General features: G+C 36.9%; 1 protein-coding gene across 3 annotated transcripts in view; it reads right to left on the bottom strand.

Moving 5' to 3' along the window:
* Positions 1-17,397, bottom strand: part of LOC127944480 (SPRY domain-containing protein 3) — a 39,096-nt gene that overhangs the window by 6,104 nt on the left and 15,595 nt on the right. For all 3 annotated transcript variants that reach the window (XM_052540427.1, XM_052540429.1, XM_052540430.1), the window contains 2 exons: positions 9,924-10,073; positions 4,305-4,362 (listed from right to left, as the gene is read on the bottom strand). In XM_052540427.1, coding sequence (XP_052396387.1) covers positions 4,305-4,362; positions 9,924-10,073 — 208 coding nt within the window. The remainder of the gene's footprint in view (positions 1-4,304; positions 4,363-9,923; positions 10,074-17,397) is intronic.

The raw sequence follows: 17,397 nt of genomic DNA, 5'->3' as shown, positions 1-17,397 counted from the left end.
AGACATAAGTGTTCATTGAATCGACTGTAAAATCGAAAAAGACGTTTCCTTTTTCGACATCAAATAATGGACGAACATAAAGAGAGTGATGGAAATGCACAAGTCAGAAATATTTCTTATTTATTGGCATGAAGTTTCATGCAGAATAACAAACAGCAACATTCTCGAAAAAATATATATGCAGAAGGGACGGCTGCCATAACAAAAGAAAAACATCACTGCAGGGTTCAACCCGGCTACATTTATGATTTAGGCATTTCAAAACTCTCCAAGATTATTTTAAATAATGATTCAATCCATTTCAAACAACAGTTCAAAAAATTAAACTTTAAATGGTCTTGAGAACAGGCGAATTCGCGTCTACCACACCGCGAGACCTCAATACGTGCGAAAATGTGCCTTTACATTGACTTATCATTTAAATAATTCGCGCCAGACGCTCTATTCGTGTTTGGTGTGAACGCAGCATAAGAGTCGTGGGAAGTCGTGGCCTAATGGTTAGAGAGTCGGACTCCCAATCGAAAGGTTGTTCGAGTGCCGGACCGGCAGGAATTGTGGGTGGGGGGAGTGCAGGTACAGTTCTCTCTCCACCTTCAATACCACGACTTAGGTGCCCTTGAGCAAGGCATCGAACCCCCAGCTGCTCCCTGGGCGCCGCAGCATAAATGGCTGCCCACTGCTCCGGGTGTGTTCACAGTGTGTGTGTTTGTTCACTGCTCTGTGTGTGTGCACTTTGGATGGATTAAATGCAGAGCACAAATTCTGAGTATGGGTCACCATACTTGGCTGAATGTCACGTCACTTTCACTTTTTTTTTTTATAAGAGGACGCTTTCGATGTTACTGGGGCGCGTAAAATTGCTGGTATTTTCTGTCTAGCATACTGCACTTTCGGAATTCTTTATTTTCTTTTTCTACTTGGTTGATAGTTTTGTTACATCTATTTTTTTTATTGTTTCATTATTTTAAAATTAATAGTGTTCATAATTGGTTAAAATCAATTCCCGATTTTCATTTTCGAAACTTTTTTTGGTTGGTCCGATCGATTGTGCAATCGATTTTCGAACTAAAAGTGATAGCCCTACCAATAACCTTTAAATGGTCAATTTTATTGTTCACCCACTCCCCCAAAAAACAAATTTACATGTATATGTACTGCTTTTTTATTTATAGATTTTAAAACATCAAAAACAACTATTTACAAAGAAATGTAATTAATATAGTTTTATGTATTTTTTAGATGTCTATCAATCGATCTATAGATCTATCAATCTACATATAAAATCTCTCTTTCTGTCTGCAGTAAATTTGCACGGACTAACCATCACACAGAATACAAGCAATCATGTATGATAAAAATGCACACTTCACAAGATCTTACGGCTGGATTCGACGAAGTCTGCAAGTTTGTGAAATTAATTGTCTATTAGACATTCAAAGATGTTTAAATTATGTAAATGCATTTTTGCTGAATGCTAAAGGTAAAAGAGAAATCATTATAATGTTTGCCTTTTAATTACTAATCATATTATAGCAATCGTTATAATTTTTCTGTATACCTTTTTTAATTCCTTTGCTTAACAGTTCTATGTGATTATTAGAAAGACTTCCGTATTAGACAGAACTGTTAAATGGTGACAGCAAACAATGAAGAGAGTCACCTAATCGTCATACTTCTGCCTACTTTGAATAGTGAAGTGCTTAAAGTCTGGACACTCAGGCCAGCAGGTGCATCAGAAATCTCATAGAAAACACAAATCCATCAATGTCTGGGCTATGAAACAAGATTAATCAGAGTGCATGTTTATAGCATCTCCATTTTTGCAGCTAAAATCCAAGAACCAAAATAAACCACTAAAAGTATTAACAGATATGTATATATTAAAAAAATCTGAACCGTCACTGTTTATCTGGCTTGCGGGAAAATTCCTCACCCTTAAACAATAGGCTTAGAGTCACCAAAGCAGCACATTGTTTCATTCGCATGATACTCAGTGACTAATCTGTTATGTGGAGTGGCATGATGGCATGACGGGGTTGATTATAAAGATTGCCATCTTTACATTGAGGAGCAATCTTATCCGATATCAACTTCCTTTGAGCTGCTTTGAAAGATGGGAACTGTGGAGTGAGATATGGCTATTTATCCTTCTGCCATTTTCAAGAGGATTTGCTTCTAATCGACATGCTCATCTCATCGCGACAATACTCTTATCAGCACCCAGGACCTCCACACACTGAAGAGATGGTGCCCATAGATGTGCAGGCTTGAAAAGAGATGAGGAGCCAAATAAAAAAGCTTCACAAAATATCAACACCTGCAGGAATTCTGGGTAATCTACGCATGAACTGTGATAGGAATACAACCAGAGATGACAAAACGGAGAAAACAAAACAAACGTTATGTAAACAGGATCTGGATGTGTGGACTGGTGTGTATACAAATAAAACTGTATGCTGGAAAAGAGGAAGTAGTTTTACATTGATTTTCAATGTTTCATTTCAGATTTTAAATCTACTAAGTCAGAATGAAATCATGTTATGTAACAGATTTACCATGTATGCCGTTGTATCTTGGCTTTGTCCATTTGTGGCATTATTTTGTGTATTTGATGTAATGAAATGTGTTTGTGTTTTAAGGTAAAAAAAAAAAAAAAAAAAAAAAAAACACATTTTCTATATAATGTACATTATTGTTTCTCCTCTAGCCCCGTATTTGGCTTGCTGCCCAGGAAGAGGACTTCGAGCTCAGCATCGGCCCGAACACTGAGCCCTGTCCCCCGGAGTGGGTCGACGGTGAGGAGTCCCTGGTGGAGGGATGCTGAAAGACTAGAGAGAATTAAGGTAAGGCTGCTATGATTATTTATACTGGTTCTCTCTTGTGGTGGTTGAATAGATTATGTGATTACTGATGGTGAATTGTTCGCCTTGATTATCTGCGCGTGCTCATCTCGAAAAATTAATAAATAAAACATCACATTGTAGGCTACTTTCACAGGAAACAGTCTTCATCTTCCATAGAATGCATTGCACACATATTTAGGTTGAACTGTTCCGGAACGGTGTTGTAAATACAACTTATCCACTGATTTCTAGTTGTGTCCTCTTTTGGAAGGCCAAACAAAGTAGTTTTGCATTTTAGTTATGCAAATTTTCCCACATTGTGACGTAGACATGTGGGGGCATGTTAGAACAAGCAGTTTTAGGGGGGCGTGGACGAGTCTTAACTTTTATAAAGAACATCTCTTTGAATTTGAGACTTAAGTCTTTGCAACTTTACAGATCTTCTTTATGCACCAAGAGCTTGTAACACTCCAAAGAGAATGGAAAACTTGAAATCGCATCATATGACCTCTTTCAAATTTGTCATTTATTTTATTTGACATCAACGTGTATGCCATTGCTTCAAGATTTCTTACTCGTTTGCTAATAAATGTTCTACATTTCTTATTTATTTGGTTATATATTATAAATGCTTACTTACCTATTTCAAGTCTTGTATACCTATTTAAACTTTATGCAAGTTGTTTGTTATTTTACATTAGGCATAGCCTGCCCTATAGCATGGTGCATTTTTATTTGTTTTGTTAATAAATCTCTATGTTTTACATATAGGCTAAAGTGAGTTTGCCATTGTATTTTGTTGTTGCATTCAAGCAATTGACGCCTAACTGCCACTAATTTAAAAAAACAATCCTCACCGTCACAACCCTACAACTGGCCTGAACGTAATAACTGTAATAAACCTGTTAAGGAGAAGATGACTAATGTAATTTCACAGTAAAACGCTTCAATTGAGAGTTTTGGGAAGGGGAAAAACAACAATTCATAATATAATGTACAGTGAAAAGGCATAAAACATTCACAGAATTCACTATGTGACACTTTATTTGATGGTTTTTGATATCAGTTATGTGTATTAGAGATTTATGTTACAACCAATGTTGCTAAATTAATGTTTATTGCATTATTTTAGTGTTGTGTTACCGTGATCGTGTTTAGTATTTGTGTGACATGACAGTGTGCATCTTCTATTTCTTAGTGTTTATTTTACCTGTGGTTTTTGTGGTGGTTAGTACTTCAGCAGGTTGGTGTATTAAAATATATAATTTAAAGAAATCTATATATTTTGTAAACTTATGTTCAATCCATTAAACCTAAAATTATTTTTTTACAGTAAAATTCTGGCAACCACAGCTGCCGACTATGCAAAAGCCTGCTGCAGCACGAAAATGACTTTGCATGTAAACATACAGACTGTTAGAATTACAAAAGATTGAACTTTAAAAATGTATAACAGCTCACCTGCGTGATATGCAACAGAACCTCGACTCCATCCCGGATGCCTGTTCTTTGGGTAATCCTGAAAAAAAGAGAGGAAGAATCAGTAAAGGTATTCAAACAATTCTGATAAGTAAAAGTCAGATTTTAGAGATACCAATGGAAGTGATGGATTTACTGTAAAGATTAACTTGCCAGAGTTTTACTTTTAACAATCTCACTCAACACTTTTAAATTAATGTGGTGGAGAGATGGTTGAGTTCTATAGCCACAAAACAATTACAGCATCACAGCTCGTTTTAGGTTTAAGTGTTGCTGTTACATAGCTTCAAAGGTTATGTTTTTGCATATACAGATACACCATGCCAGCAGAAACACGAGGAGCGGCCAATATTTTGATAAGATCTAAGGATGCCTCAGAGTTAATCAACATGGAAAGATATTTTTGTATTTCTTTGTTGTCATTTGAAGAGACCTTTAAAACGTTTTACACAAAATTGTAGCAACAAATCGCTGGAATCCTGTATATGTAAAGTAATATAAAACATTCTTAATGCATTCATCATATACCTTACAATCTTCAAAAAAAAAAAAATAATAATAATCTGAATCCAGACTCGCAGGAATAAATGCTGTAACATGTCATTTATGTTCATGCATGTTTGCTAATAATACATTAGTGTTAATTTACACACCTTAAAATGTATATGTGGAAAAAAACATTAATCAGGATTAATATTTTGTAACAGCATTTTTAAATTCTAGTTCATACCTAATGCATTAAGTAATTTTAGTAAATTGAATCTTATTGTAAAGTTTTAAAAACATTTTCGGTCTTAAATTCTTAACTGAATTTTGAGCCAATATTATGTTTCTATAATATAATGTGTTAATTATTTTAACATCATTAATCATCATCTGTCGTTTTAAATAATGTGGCACTACAGTTGAAAACAACTGAAAAAAGACACTAGCTTCAGGAAAAAGAGCTTTGGTGGGTACGTGGCCTTACATGTTGTGATATTACTGACAGATCCATATCTTATACTAAAAGTATGTTTACAAAGCCTGTGCTGAAAACTGTTACTGGTTAACCAAAGTATCCAAATAATTAAATGTAACGAGCAAACAAATCATGAGACATCCACATCATTGAAAATACATAGCCACTTTCATAGAATTAGGATCCTTTGGAAGATAGTTATTTTTAGTCCAGTGATCCTGTTTTGATCTTTTCCTCTCCTCAGTGGGCGGGGCCAAAGATGCGATTACGCAGATATAGGCGTTGATCTGATTCTGCAGAGGCGGTCTTTTGTCACACTATTACATCATAATGGAACAAAATCTGAAAGTCGTTTACTGATCTTGGTTTCAATAAAAGCTGTTTTTGGACAAACAAGGAAGTTTTGAGCTCTGAAACTTAAAAGAATGTTGACTTCTTACTAGGTCTGGACCAGAATATCTTATTATTCGAATATTCGTTCAGTGGGTTGGCATTTGATTTTCAATTTTGAGATTGAAATGTTCTTTTTTTTTTTTTTTTTTTTTTTTTTTTTACCCCTGGCAACCTCCACGAAACGGTTCTCATTCGCTTGAATATGTATCGCCCTTGAGTGAACGTCATGATTAATTTGATCTGGAAGAGAAGACAAACATGCCAAAAGTGATCTCAGCTGTGTGGGATCACTTTAAATTGAGTGAGGACAAGAAAGGCATTGTGCCAAAAATGCGATTTGAAACTACCACAAGTGCACATCGAGTTAAAAAAAATCACCTGAGTTCTGTAAGTAGTAGGCTTATAGTATATTGTTGGGGTAAAAAAAATAAAATAATATAAAATAAAAGGAAGAGAAGACAATGCTGAATAAAGTTGTCATTTTTGTTATTTTTGGACCAAAATTTATTTTCGATGCTTCAACAAATTCTAACTGACCCTCTGATGTCACATATTCTACTTTGATTATGTTTTTATTACCTTTATGGATACGGACAGTATACCGTACATACATTTTCAATGGAGGGACTGAGAGCTCTCGGACTAAATCTAAAATATCTTAAACTTGTTTTCTGAAGATGAACGGAGGACTTACAGGTTTGGAACGACATGAGGGTGAGTCATTAATGACATCATTTTAATATTTAAAGTATTAATATAATAGTTTAAGGCTAATAGAGGCTTGAGTTATGGTTCAAGTCAAGAAGCATCTTTAAATCTCTTTATCTAATAAAGAAGAGGAGAAAACAAACCAGAGGACCAAAAACTCCTGTCCTAAAACTGACAAGATGTTTTAAACAAGAGCAAAAAATGCTTTTCTAAGAAAGTAAGATGACACATTTAACATCCCTCGGTCCGCTGGTGTAGTGAAGCACTAACTCGGGTCGGGACTAGACAATGAAGTTGTGCAACAGAAAGTGCGGGGATGATGATGATACCTTAGGCAAATCTGACAAACAGCTCTAAACATGTAGAGACAATGTAGTGGCGTTCTCTGGAATAACACATGACAGAGTAAACTGTTTGCAAACATTACTTAATTTCGAATGAGTTTACATCTGCGCCCTGACACCATGATAAATGATAGCGCATTACATTTGTGTTCCATATCATGTACAGTGTATAAACACACAAGCAAACAGACACTTCAGCATGCCTAGCAAAGCACACAAGCCATCAATCACCCAACTCGGCCCAGCAAACCCACATATCAGTTGTTGTTTTTTTTGAGTTCGTCAAACTCAAAATTATATAGCACATAGTTCTGTTTGAGAAGAGGAGCTGTTCATGCATATAACGTTTTGGGCCCCTGAGGACACTGCAAAAGCCATTAGAGAGAAGCATCCAGCTTCCAAGAAACACAAACAGTAGCATATGTGTCCACGGCAGAGTGCTATCAGATCCACCCGGGGCTTTTATGTGCGATACTCGAGCTGCCTGCATTTCCACACTATGGCAAAGACAACAAGTAGCAGAGAGGCTGCCGGTGGAGGCAGATGCACATCTCTACATGACATATAGTGCGCAGATTAGGCCAAGAGGGTACCTGCCCTCAACCACCACAATACGGGCCCTGGGCATGGCATTTGTGCAAGCTCCTGTCATCATGAAACCATAAACTATGAAAGTGAACTCTTAAAAATCAAGAGAAAAAGTAAAGCCTAACCAGGGATAAGTGGTATATTCTATCTGTTGCTCAATAATAAATTACATTTTAAAATATATTCAAATATTAAAGTTATTTTAAATTGTAATACGCCTTCATAATATTACCATTTTATTTAAATAACAAAAAAGCCTTAGTGAGAATAAGAGAATACCTTCAAAAACATAAAAACTGTAGTGTATACATAATACTTATGCATAATACATAATGAAAAGGTTTGTTTCTTTTAGATTATCCATTTAAATAATGGATTTTATATAGTTAAAGGGATACTCAACCCAAAAATTTAAATTTTGTCATTAATCACTTACCACCAAAACTATCATTTGCATTATTGACACACTGTTTTCCTAATGAATGTTGTTCAGTTGATTTGACACAATGTATTTAGTTTAAAGCGCTATATAAATAAAGGTGACTTGACTTAAAGGTGACCACCAAGTTGTTTCCCAACCTGTAAAAGCTTTGTTCATCTTCGGAACACAATTTAAGATATTTTGGATAAAAACCGGGAGGCTTGAGACTGTCTCATAGACTGCCAAGTAAGTTACACTGTCAAGGTCCAGAAAAGTATGAAAAGTATCATCAGAATAGTCCATTTGCCATCAGTGTTCAACCGTAACATTATGAAGGATTTGGGGTGGAGTATCCCTTTAAAAGATAAATTCAAGGTTAAAACAATAAAATCTACCAATACAAGGCATTTGGAAAGCAGCAAAAATATTTTTTAAAAGCAAAATGTTTCCAGGGCAGTTGTTAATATCTTAAAAGTGTTCAATGCTGATGAATCACCCAAAAACTACAATGGAGCGCCAGAAGTCGTCAGATGGATTGGTGACAGATGGACTATTGTGTTTCTTGCCAAACACTTCAAAAGTTGACCTGCACTCTGAAATGTGATTTTTTTTCCAAAATAAATAAGGACACCAGTGTTTTCAGGAACACACACTCCCTCGATTGCTCCATGGGAAGTGCTAGAGAGCTTGCTGAAACAGTGGTGCCGGATGAGAGCAGAGGAAAGGGTTGGTGTGAGAAGGGAAGGTCAGGAGGTGATAAGGGTCGAACCCATTCACGCAGACGTGGCCGCTGAGGCTCCAGTACACACCGCCGCCCCTCGTCAGAACCCAGAAAATCTTTGTCTTGCATCCTAGCAACCCAGTGTATATTCCGGATGCATGCTTATGAGCTCATACAGCCAGCTAATGTCCCCGTTCACAGGGGGTGAGGGTTCACTGATCGCAGATAAGGGCTCAGCTCTTCCTCCCCACATCCGCCAACATTCTCAGACCAAAACTGGGATTGTCAGAGAGTAAACTATCTTATAATTCGGCCTATCTGATGGTTCCTATCTTAGGCTGGTTGCCATTCCACGGCTGTTTGGTGATACGCAGACTTGATGCTGTAACAATTAACAACCACACTGTTTGTAAATGTCTCTCCAGACACAGGATGCAGGGAACGCGGTACATGTCCAATGGGAGTAAACAGAAATTAGGCAGCTATGCTTTAACTGATATTTGATACTTAATGAAACACAGATGCAAAGTTCCAGAAAACGTCAAAATTAGAAAAAAACAACAACAAATTGCTCTCCATTTCTCTGAGCAACCAGCAGCCTCGCACGACTCAACATGGCAGGCTTGTTTACTGTCTGTAGTTCCCAACCTGAGACTAATTACACTTTCCTCATGTTCTTGTACAGCATGTCAGGAAGAGAGAAGAACACAGTGGTCACGTTCCCGTTCCCACCTTAACTATTCCTGATTAAAAGTACTCAAAAAATAAAAAGATTTTACTCAACCTTGTATATTAGGGTTATTATTGTGAACTACAACTAAAACCATTGAAAACTTTTTTTGCTAGTTGAAATAAAGCTAAAATAAACTAGATATTAAAAGAAAAACTTAAATCAAAAATTTTTGTAAATGTTGCACTAAGAATAAATGGAAATAAAAACTAAAACTAGAGATGAAATAAAAATTTATTATATATAATGCATGAAATAATATTAAACTAACAAATTCACACTGCTCTTTTACATACCACAAAACAAAATGGCAAAAACAAAAAAACAAAAAATCAGTTGAAGGACATTATATTCTAAATAGATCTGAAAATTGAGAGTTGAATGATATGCCCAAGGTGAGTTTTTTTAGGAAATAATTGGTCTGTTGCTCGTACAATGACTTTGTCAGGTTTAATAAAAGACTAGTAATATTGCATGAGTCATTTGGACTACTTTATGAATCTTTTATGATGCATTAATGGGCTGTCAATCACGACAGATGAGTGAACTGTTCGTTTGAGGTGACTCTCAAACCACTGTTCTATTTTCATTCTGCACCTCAGGGCATTTTAAGTGCCAAACTTACTTTCTTAGCCGCATTTGCGATCTTGGTGTATATCCAGAGCTTACTGTACACATCCCTTCTTGTTCAGGCCTTGACCATAACAAAAAAAACACTGGAAATTTACGACTTACTCTTCTCGCCAGGCCCAGGGCGATGTAGCACTTCTCTCCGGGATCCACAATTTCCACTTCAAAGTAGTGACTTCGTGTCGTGAGGGGCTGCCGGGCCTGAGCCAGACCCACGTCCATGATGCTCTTCCCTTTCCCAACATATTCCAGAAGCTAAGGCAGAAAACATCATAGTTTTAATGAAAGTTAGGTTTCATTTAGATACATTACAGAGCATTACACATCATTATAAGAGTTTAATATTTTCATAATGTTTTCAACTCATTGCTCATGTAGAAGTAAACAGGGTCTTGTCAGGTGGATTATCTGGTCAGTATTAAGTTAACTTGGCATAAACCAGATGTATCAATAAAAATAGGCAACCTTGCTGTGAGCAGTTTTGGGAAATCAAATGTGCTGTGCTGCAAAGGCTCAGTCTTTCAAGGAAATGAAGATCTTGATTTATGCCAAGTCATTGTGAAACTGGTTTCAAGTTTTATATTCTTTATTTTTGATCAGATAAAAAGCCTCTGTGATCTTAAATCTTATAGACCCTAAACTTTTGAATATCAGTGTGAAAATTGAAAAAAAATTGAGCTCAAAGCACTTAGAGAAGAATATTTAGAAGAATAATCCACAAGAAATGAGATCAAGTATGGGCAAACCCAAGCACACAGCAGTGATGACACATCTCAGATTGGCTTTTTCCATCAGGTGTGTTAGCAAAGAAAGATGTAATAAGATTAATAGAGAAGACAAAAAAGGTTGACCTGTCTTCAATAAATTCATGGGATAGCGAGGGTGGGGCATGGGCTTTCAACTACAGACATGCGAGTGGTATCGACAGCCCCACCTAGCCTTACAAATGAAAAGAAAATTTACCAATGGAACAATGTTGACATGGCATAAGGTCAAATGTTTCATTCAACAGTGTTGCAAAAAAATGTCACTCATGCAAGTGTGAGCCATCTCCCATGGACTCTCGAAAGTCAAACACTTTAGGTTAAACCTTGAAATCGGTCTACATAAATGACATTTTTAGGCATCATATGTCTGTTCAAGTGATCAAAGAAAAAAAAAAAAATTACCTAATGGACTGCTGTCTTATCTCTGGACATACGCACTTCTGAACAATCAATTTAAAGACCAAAACTAAATTGCATCTTTAGTTATCATATACCAACTTCGTTAACAGTCTGTACTGAAATGTAAAAAAAGTGTCAATTTCCCATGAGCATTCTAAATGCTGTTAAGTGGATTCTTTAACACTGCTGATTGGCCATTGTGCACAACAGACATGTCTGTGATTGGCTGCAGGGATCATCGCTGTTGAGAGTGTGAACACAATGGCCAATCAGCAGTGTTTAAGAATCCGTTCATCAGCGCTCAAAAAGCTCTTGGATAATGGATTTTTCAAATTTGAGTACCGACTGGTACCGAAGTCAGTACATTTGACAACACCACTACCTAGACATCATTAAACTTCAGATTAAAAGCTAGACGATATTTTTGGCCATCATATGCATTTCCAAATGTTCATATGACTTTTGAACAATCAAAAAAAGAATTTTTAATGTTAAAACCTGGTGAGCTGCCTACCTCAACAGCAGTTTTGGGAATCACATGCCTATGATGCCTAAAAAGGCTACGGTCTTTCTCTCACGTTCTTTTCCTGGCCCAACAGCTCTGCGAGCACAGCTTCTAAACTCACTACACAGTATCATGATTACTTTCAGATTTCGACTGGTTGTCATTAATTACTTAGAAATTTCCATTTGCAACGTCAGAATCTGCACTTTATTGGGGCAGTGGAAAGATTTTGCCAGTGCCATCAACAACCTTTGGTATCCTTGTTTATGCCAGTAGACGACTGCAGGTCAGACGGAGACTCTGACAGGGGGCCTCGTACAACCACATGCTGGTAAATAACTGGACATTTTGAAAAACATGGAAACGTGCGTGCAAAAGTAAAACGCAGCCTTTAAACGACGTGAACCGGTTGCTGTCAGTTGTCCAAAAATATCCCCCACTGACATCAAAACCACTGATAAAGTGCAGAAAATAGGATGCAAAATCCTGAAAACAATCAGTCTTTGCTTTGATCAAAGCGGACCTGATAAATTAAACTAAACTGACTGGTGTACAATATGAAAGAATGCATGTTTCTCAAACAGAAGACATTCACTTCTCATCTCCTGGGGCTCACTGGTGGATGCACCCATCAAGGAACTGATATCCATTTAGTGGTATTAATCGTATGTTGCTTTTTATAGATGCAAAACTGTTTTTTTTTCTGCCTCCACCGGACACTTCTTTTCAACATAAATCTCTTCATGTTTTCGTGCCAGGACAGTTGCGCATTTGAGGATGGAGGCAAAATTGCACCTAGTCACACCTTTCTGCCTCCTTGATGCTTAGTAATGGGGAGGTTGTCTACCTTTATACCACTCTTAACGGCTCTCAACAGCTCCCAGCATGCTTGGATGACAGTGCTGACAGATCCAACATGCTCTCGAACGTCACCATCCCCAGACCTGTGTGGGGGTGGCAGCTTGTTTTGTTGACCTGCTGCCCCGGCAACAGGTGCAACATTGCGAGCAAGTCCCACAACCTTCTATCACAGTACGGAGAACGTGAAAAAGGCTGAAGACACAAAGTGGGAGTTGCCCACAAGCGGAGCCGCTGAGATGTTTGCCTTCAGTCTTTAAAGTAAGGTCTATGTTTTGACAGCCGAAGACGAAATCACTGAAGATGATGTTGTTATTAGTTGTCTGTCGGCTAGCGTTTACTCAGAGTCTGTCTAAATGCATTTTATCCTTAATTCACCTTGTTCTTCAGAGTGTTAAGTTGCACTTGGCATCAAGCTGATTGTTTAATTGACAAAACAAATGATTAAAAGCCTCGACATGCAGACTCCTTTTTGTGGAGCACTGGGAATTCCTGTCAAAAACGGTCTTAAAAAAGCAAAACAAAATGATTTCAAATGATCAATGATAGAATCATGGTACAATACCTGTACGATTTCTAAATAATTTTAGACAAGATGTGGCAGGAATATCCCCATCCATTCATTTGTTTTTAAAAGTAACGGGTCATCAGATAATCAAATTTTCCTTTTGAATTTGCTAGTTCATTGTACTATAATAACACCTTGTGTAATGGTGCAGCAAATTTCACCAGGCAAGATCCAGTCATTTCAGGAATACATGCGATCAGAACTTTCTTGAGAGATTTAAAGATTTCCACATTAAAACGTTGCACCAGTTTCAACCAAAATTGCTCATGAGAATTTGCGGCACTAACCAACAGAAAGCCGCTTGGTCTGAAAGTGACTTCTGTGTGAGATGTGCTTCATACTAGGGCTGTCACTTTTGTGAAAAAATAATTTTCGATTTTTAAGACATAAGTGTTCACTGAATTGATTGTAAAATCGATTTTCCATGTCTAAAAAAAGACGTTTCCTTTTTCAACTTCAAATAACGGACAAACATAAAGAGAGTGCTGGAAATGCACAAGTGAGCAATATTTCTTATTTATTAGTATGAAGTTTCATGCAGAATAACAAACAGCAACATTCTCGAAAAAATATATATGCAGAGGGGATGGCTGCCATAACAAAAGAAAAACATCACTGCCGACTTCAACCCGGCTGCATTTATGATTTAGGCAATTCAAAAATCTCCAAGATTATTTTAAATAATGATTCAATCCATTTCAAACAACTGTTCAAAAAGAAAACGCTCTCTCCGACCGCACTGATGTCCCAGGGACACCCAGGTACAGCTGTGCAAGGTGGGGGTATTACTGCCAATTTTCCACCACAAAAGCCAGTCGCTCTCAGCTTGCAATGGTCCTTTTCATAACTCAGAATCTCCTGTAACTAGATGCGCGAATGCGGCGAATTCGCGTCTACCGCGCCGCGAGACCTCCAGACGCACGTAAACGCGTCTTTACATTGACTTAACATTGAAATCATTCGCGCCAGACGCTCTATTCACGTTTGGTGTGAACGAAGAGAGGTCGCTTTCGATGTCACAGGGTCTTATAGGCGCGTAAAATTGCTGGTATTTTCTGTCTAGCTTTCGCAAGGCATACTGCACTTTCGAGATTGTTTATTTTCTTTTTCTGCTTGTTTGTGAGTTTTGTTACATATATATTTTTTAATTGTTTAATTATTTTAAAATGAATAGTGTACATGTTTGGTTAAAATCGATTCTCTATTTTCATTTTCGAAACTTTTTTTGGTTGGTCCGATCGATTGTTCAATCGATTTTCGAACTAAAAGTGACAGCCCTACTTCATAAATTGCTATACTATTTACAATGTATGCAAAATGTTGATATTAAACTGCTATTAAATGGCTCTTATGCAACATTGTGACATTTCACTGAACTGAACAGAACATAATTGCCTCCACAAAAACACTACTTATGTTTAGATTATATCTTCTTTGACCTGTTTACTGCTGCCCAGTCAGAGAAGTAATAAAGAGGGTGCAGAAAAGTGACTTTTCCTGCACAAAAAATTACCACTTCAGGTAAAAAAATTACTTCACTTCATTCATGCAAGACATGTTCATTCATCTCTGTGCTTTGTTTTTAATTTTAAAAGATGTTCAGCATGGCACGTCCACTCTGCTGTGTCTAGCTGCAAAAACATGTCAGTCTGCACTGTTTTAAATTGTTTTTCTACGAAATGCGCACTTGACGGATGTCTTTGACTGTTACAGAGCGCCTGGCTAACACATTTTTAAGACACCGAGACAAGTTAAAAAGATTAAGATAATTGTGCTGCTCCTGGCTGTGGAAACCAGCATGACTTTCAGAAAGAGCACATTTCGTCATCGTTTACTCATGTGGAAGGGCCTCCAGACCTGTGTGACTTACTTTCTTCCATGGAACAAAAAAGAAAATAGTTTTTGAAAAATGTCCCAGTAATTTTTTGCCCCTAAAAGGACAGTAAATAGAACTCAATGTTGTTCAGACACCAACATTCTTCAAATTATCTTTTTTTCCCCACCCACAAATGATTAGTTAATCAAACAGGTTTGGAACAGCATGAGGGTGAGAAAATAATGACAAATAATTACAAATTAAATAATTTGGGTAAATTATCAGATTTGAGATTTCACAAAATGCCTGTCCACATCAATGTGGGATTATAAACTTGCTTGACATTTCATCTTAGATTATTAGTGAATCAGTTGAAATAGTTGCGAAGAAGCTGTTAATCAAAGATGTAGGAGTTAAAAACTATAACTATACCCCACATCCAAGCTATAAATAAAGTATCTGATGATAGCTATTTAATATTTATGGCTTAAGGTGTGCCATAAACTACATGGGCTAGATTGAACATCTGAATTAAGATTTATAAACCCATCAAAGATATTCCGGAGTATTTTCTTCATTGTCAGTGTTCATACTTATTTCTTAAGATATTAGCAAATAATAGCATTGGGTGTTTGAGTAGCACTAAAGCCACATGTTTAATTCAATGTAGATAGAGACAGGGTGAAAAAGTTAATAATTACTATGAATACTAAAAAGAAATCTCAATGGTGGCCTGTCTGTGGTGTCTTTCACCACCTTTTAATAGATCTAACCATCACTACCAGTTGTTGCTCCAGGAAAGATATCTTGCCCCATAGTAATCACTCACTCCTACCAAAGGACTGCTGGATCTGATGCTGCTGGACCTAGCGTGATAAAAGACATTTGCATACTTAGATAGCTCTGCAAAAAAGCAGCTGTCACATTGAAGAATATCAACCACAACATTTTTTTGGTTTCCTTCTGATTAGTTCATCCTGAAATGGCCGAGGAGTTAAAAATAAATTACCACATACTTGACCTTTCTGTCAACACCCCAAAACTATTGCTCTCTGATGAAAAAATATATATAAAGATTACAGAAATGGTGAGAAACATTCAGACAAACACACACACAAAAAAAGAGACCCTTAAATCTAAACAGGGGTCATTGATATTAAAAATAATTTCTTACATTTGAGTTGGTAACACTTTCTATTATTTAAAGGGATAGTTCACCCAAAAATGAAAATTTACCCCATGCTTTATTCACCCTCAAGCCTAGGTGTATATGACAACATTCTTTATTCTTTAGTTATATAAAAATAGTCCTGCTGCTTCCAAGCTTTATAAGGGCAGTAAATGGTGGACGAGATTTAGATGCCCAATAAAGTGCATCAATCCATCATAAAAAAGTACTCGAAACTAGGGTTGGACTGATAGACAAAGCCATTGTCCATCACCGTAGGCTGATAGACATTACGATGTTAAGCTGACATCAGGACCTGCAAATCATTTGCCATGGTCCTATCAGTCATTTCTCCTTACTCTGTGTATATGGTAAGTGAACTTTCATGTACTGTAATGCAACAGACTACCGCTAGCAATCGGCTAACCTTTTAGTGGCTCCGTAGAACTCATTATTTGTTTCAAGCTTTGGGCACACGCATAACTTAACCCCCCCTCCCTCCATTAACATATATTAATGAAGTGGACCTTGTTGTAAACTTAACTGAAGTTTAAAAACATGTGAACATTTGCAATCACAAATACTTTCTTTCCTGAACATTTGCTGCAATGACAATCCAACAACCCTGTTCCTGACAGGCTCGGGATTTGTTTTTGCAACTTTTACATGATTTTACAACAGAATGGAGCTGAGAACCTTGGGTTAACCTGTGGTTAAATGCCTTGATCAAAAACACATTGATAATGGATCTCTTGGGTATCAAACCAGCAGGCCTCCAGTTACTAGACCTGAATGCTAATCGCTGCTGAAGTTGCTTACATGAACATAATTGCCAACAACAACAAGCTAACAGCTAAACATCCACCAGCTACACTTTAGGAATGATCTGAATCAATCAAGGGTCTCTGTAGAGACTTAGTTTAAACTTAAACCCAAAGAGGTCATAGAAGTGACATATGCATTACCAAGCATTTTACCATGTAGACATACATAAACAGCTTTTCTCTGAAATCTCCAAAATGTTTATGCTTCAATAATATTAGATCAAGTAAGCAATAAAGTGACAACAAATGGTAGAATTAATTGTGTTTTAATTGTGTTGAGCTCAAAACATGCTAAAATTTAAATTCTGATGAGATATTGAGCATCAGGCCTACACGTCATTTGACTTCCATATCTTGATTTTTATCAAAAAGGATGCAAACGCAATGGAAATTACAAGTTAAAGCAGGTTAACAGCCTCTCCCTCCCACAGATAAGTCATCATTTCCTTTTTCTCACACTCTCAAGTTCCCTTTGATGGATGAAGCGATGTTCCAATGCCCTAACACACCGAGTTTCAAATGAAACTGTTCTGTTGTGGGAAACAGATGAACTCAGGCTGACCAAAAATACCATTGATATGGACGCTAAAGGTTCATCAGATGAACTAGTGCTCCAAACCAAATGGAAAGTAGGGAAAACTATCCAACTGTGCTGTAAGGATGTTACACAAAAA

Source organism: Carassius gibelio, chromosome A23, assembly GCF_023724105.1.
Source record: "Carassius gibelio isolate Cgi1373 ecotype wild population from Czech Republic chromosome A23, carGib1.2-hapl.c, whole genome shotgun sequence".
In the NCBI taxonomy this organism is placed as follows: Eukaryota; Metazoa; Chordata; class Actinopteri; order Cypriniformes; family Cyprinidae; genus Carassius; species Carassius gibelio.
Note: the sequence above shows the minus strand (reverse complement) of the source record. Positions and strands in the feature narration are given on the sequence as shown.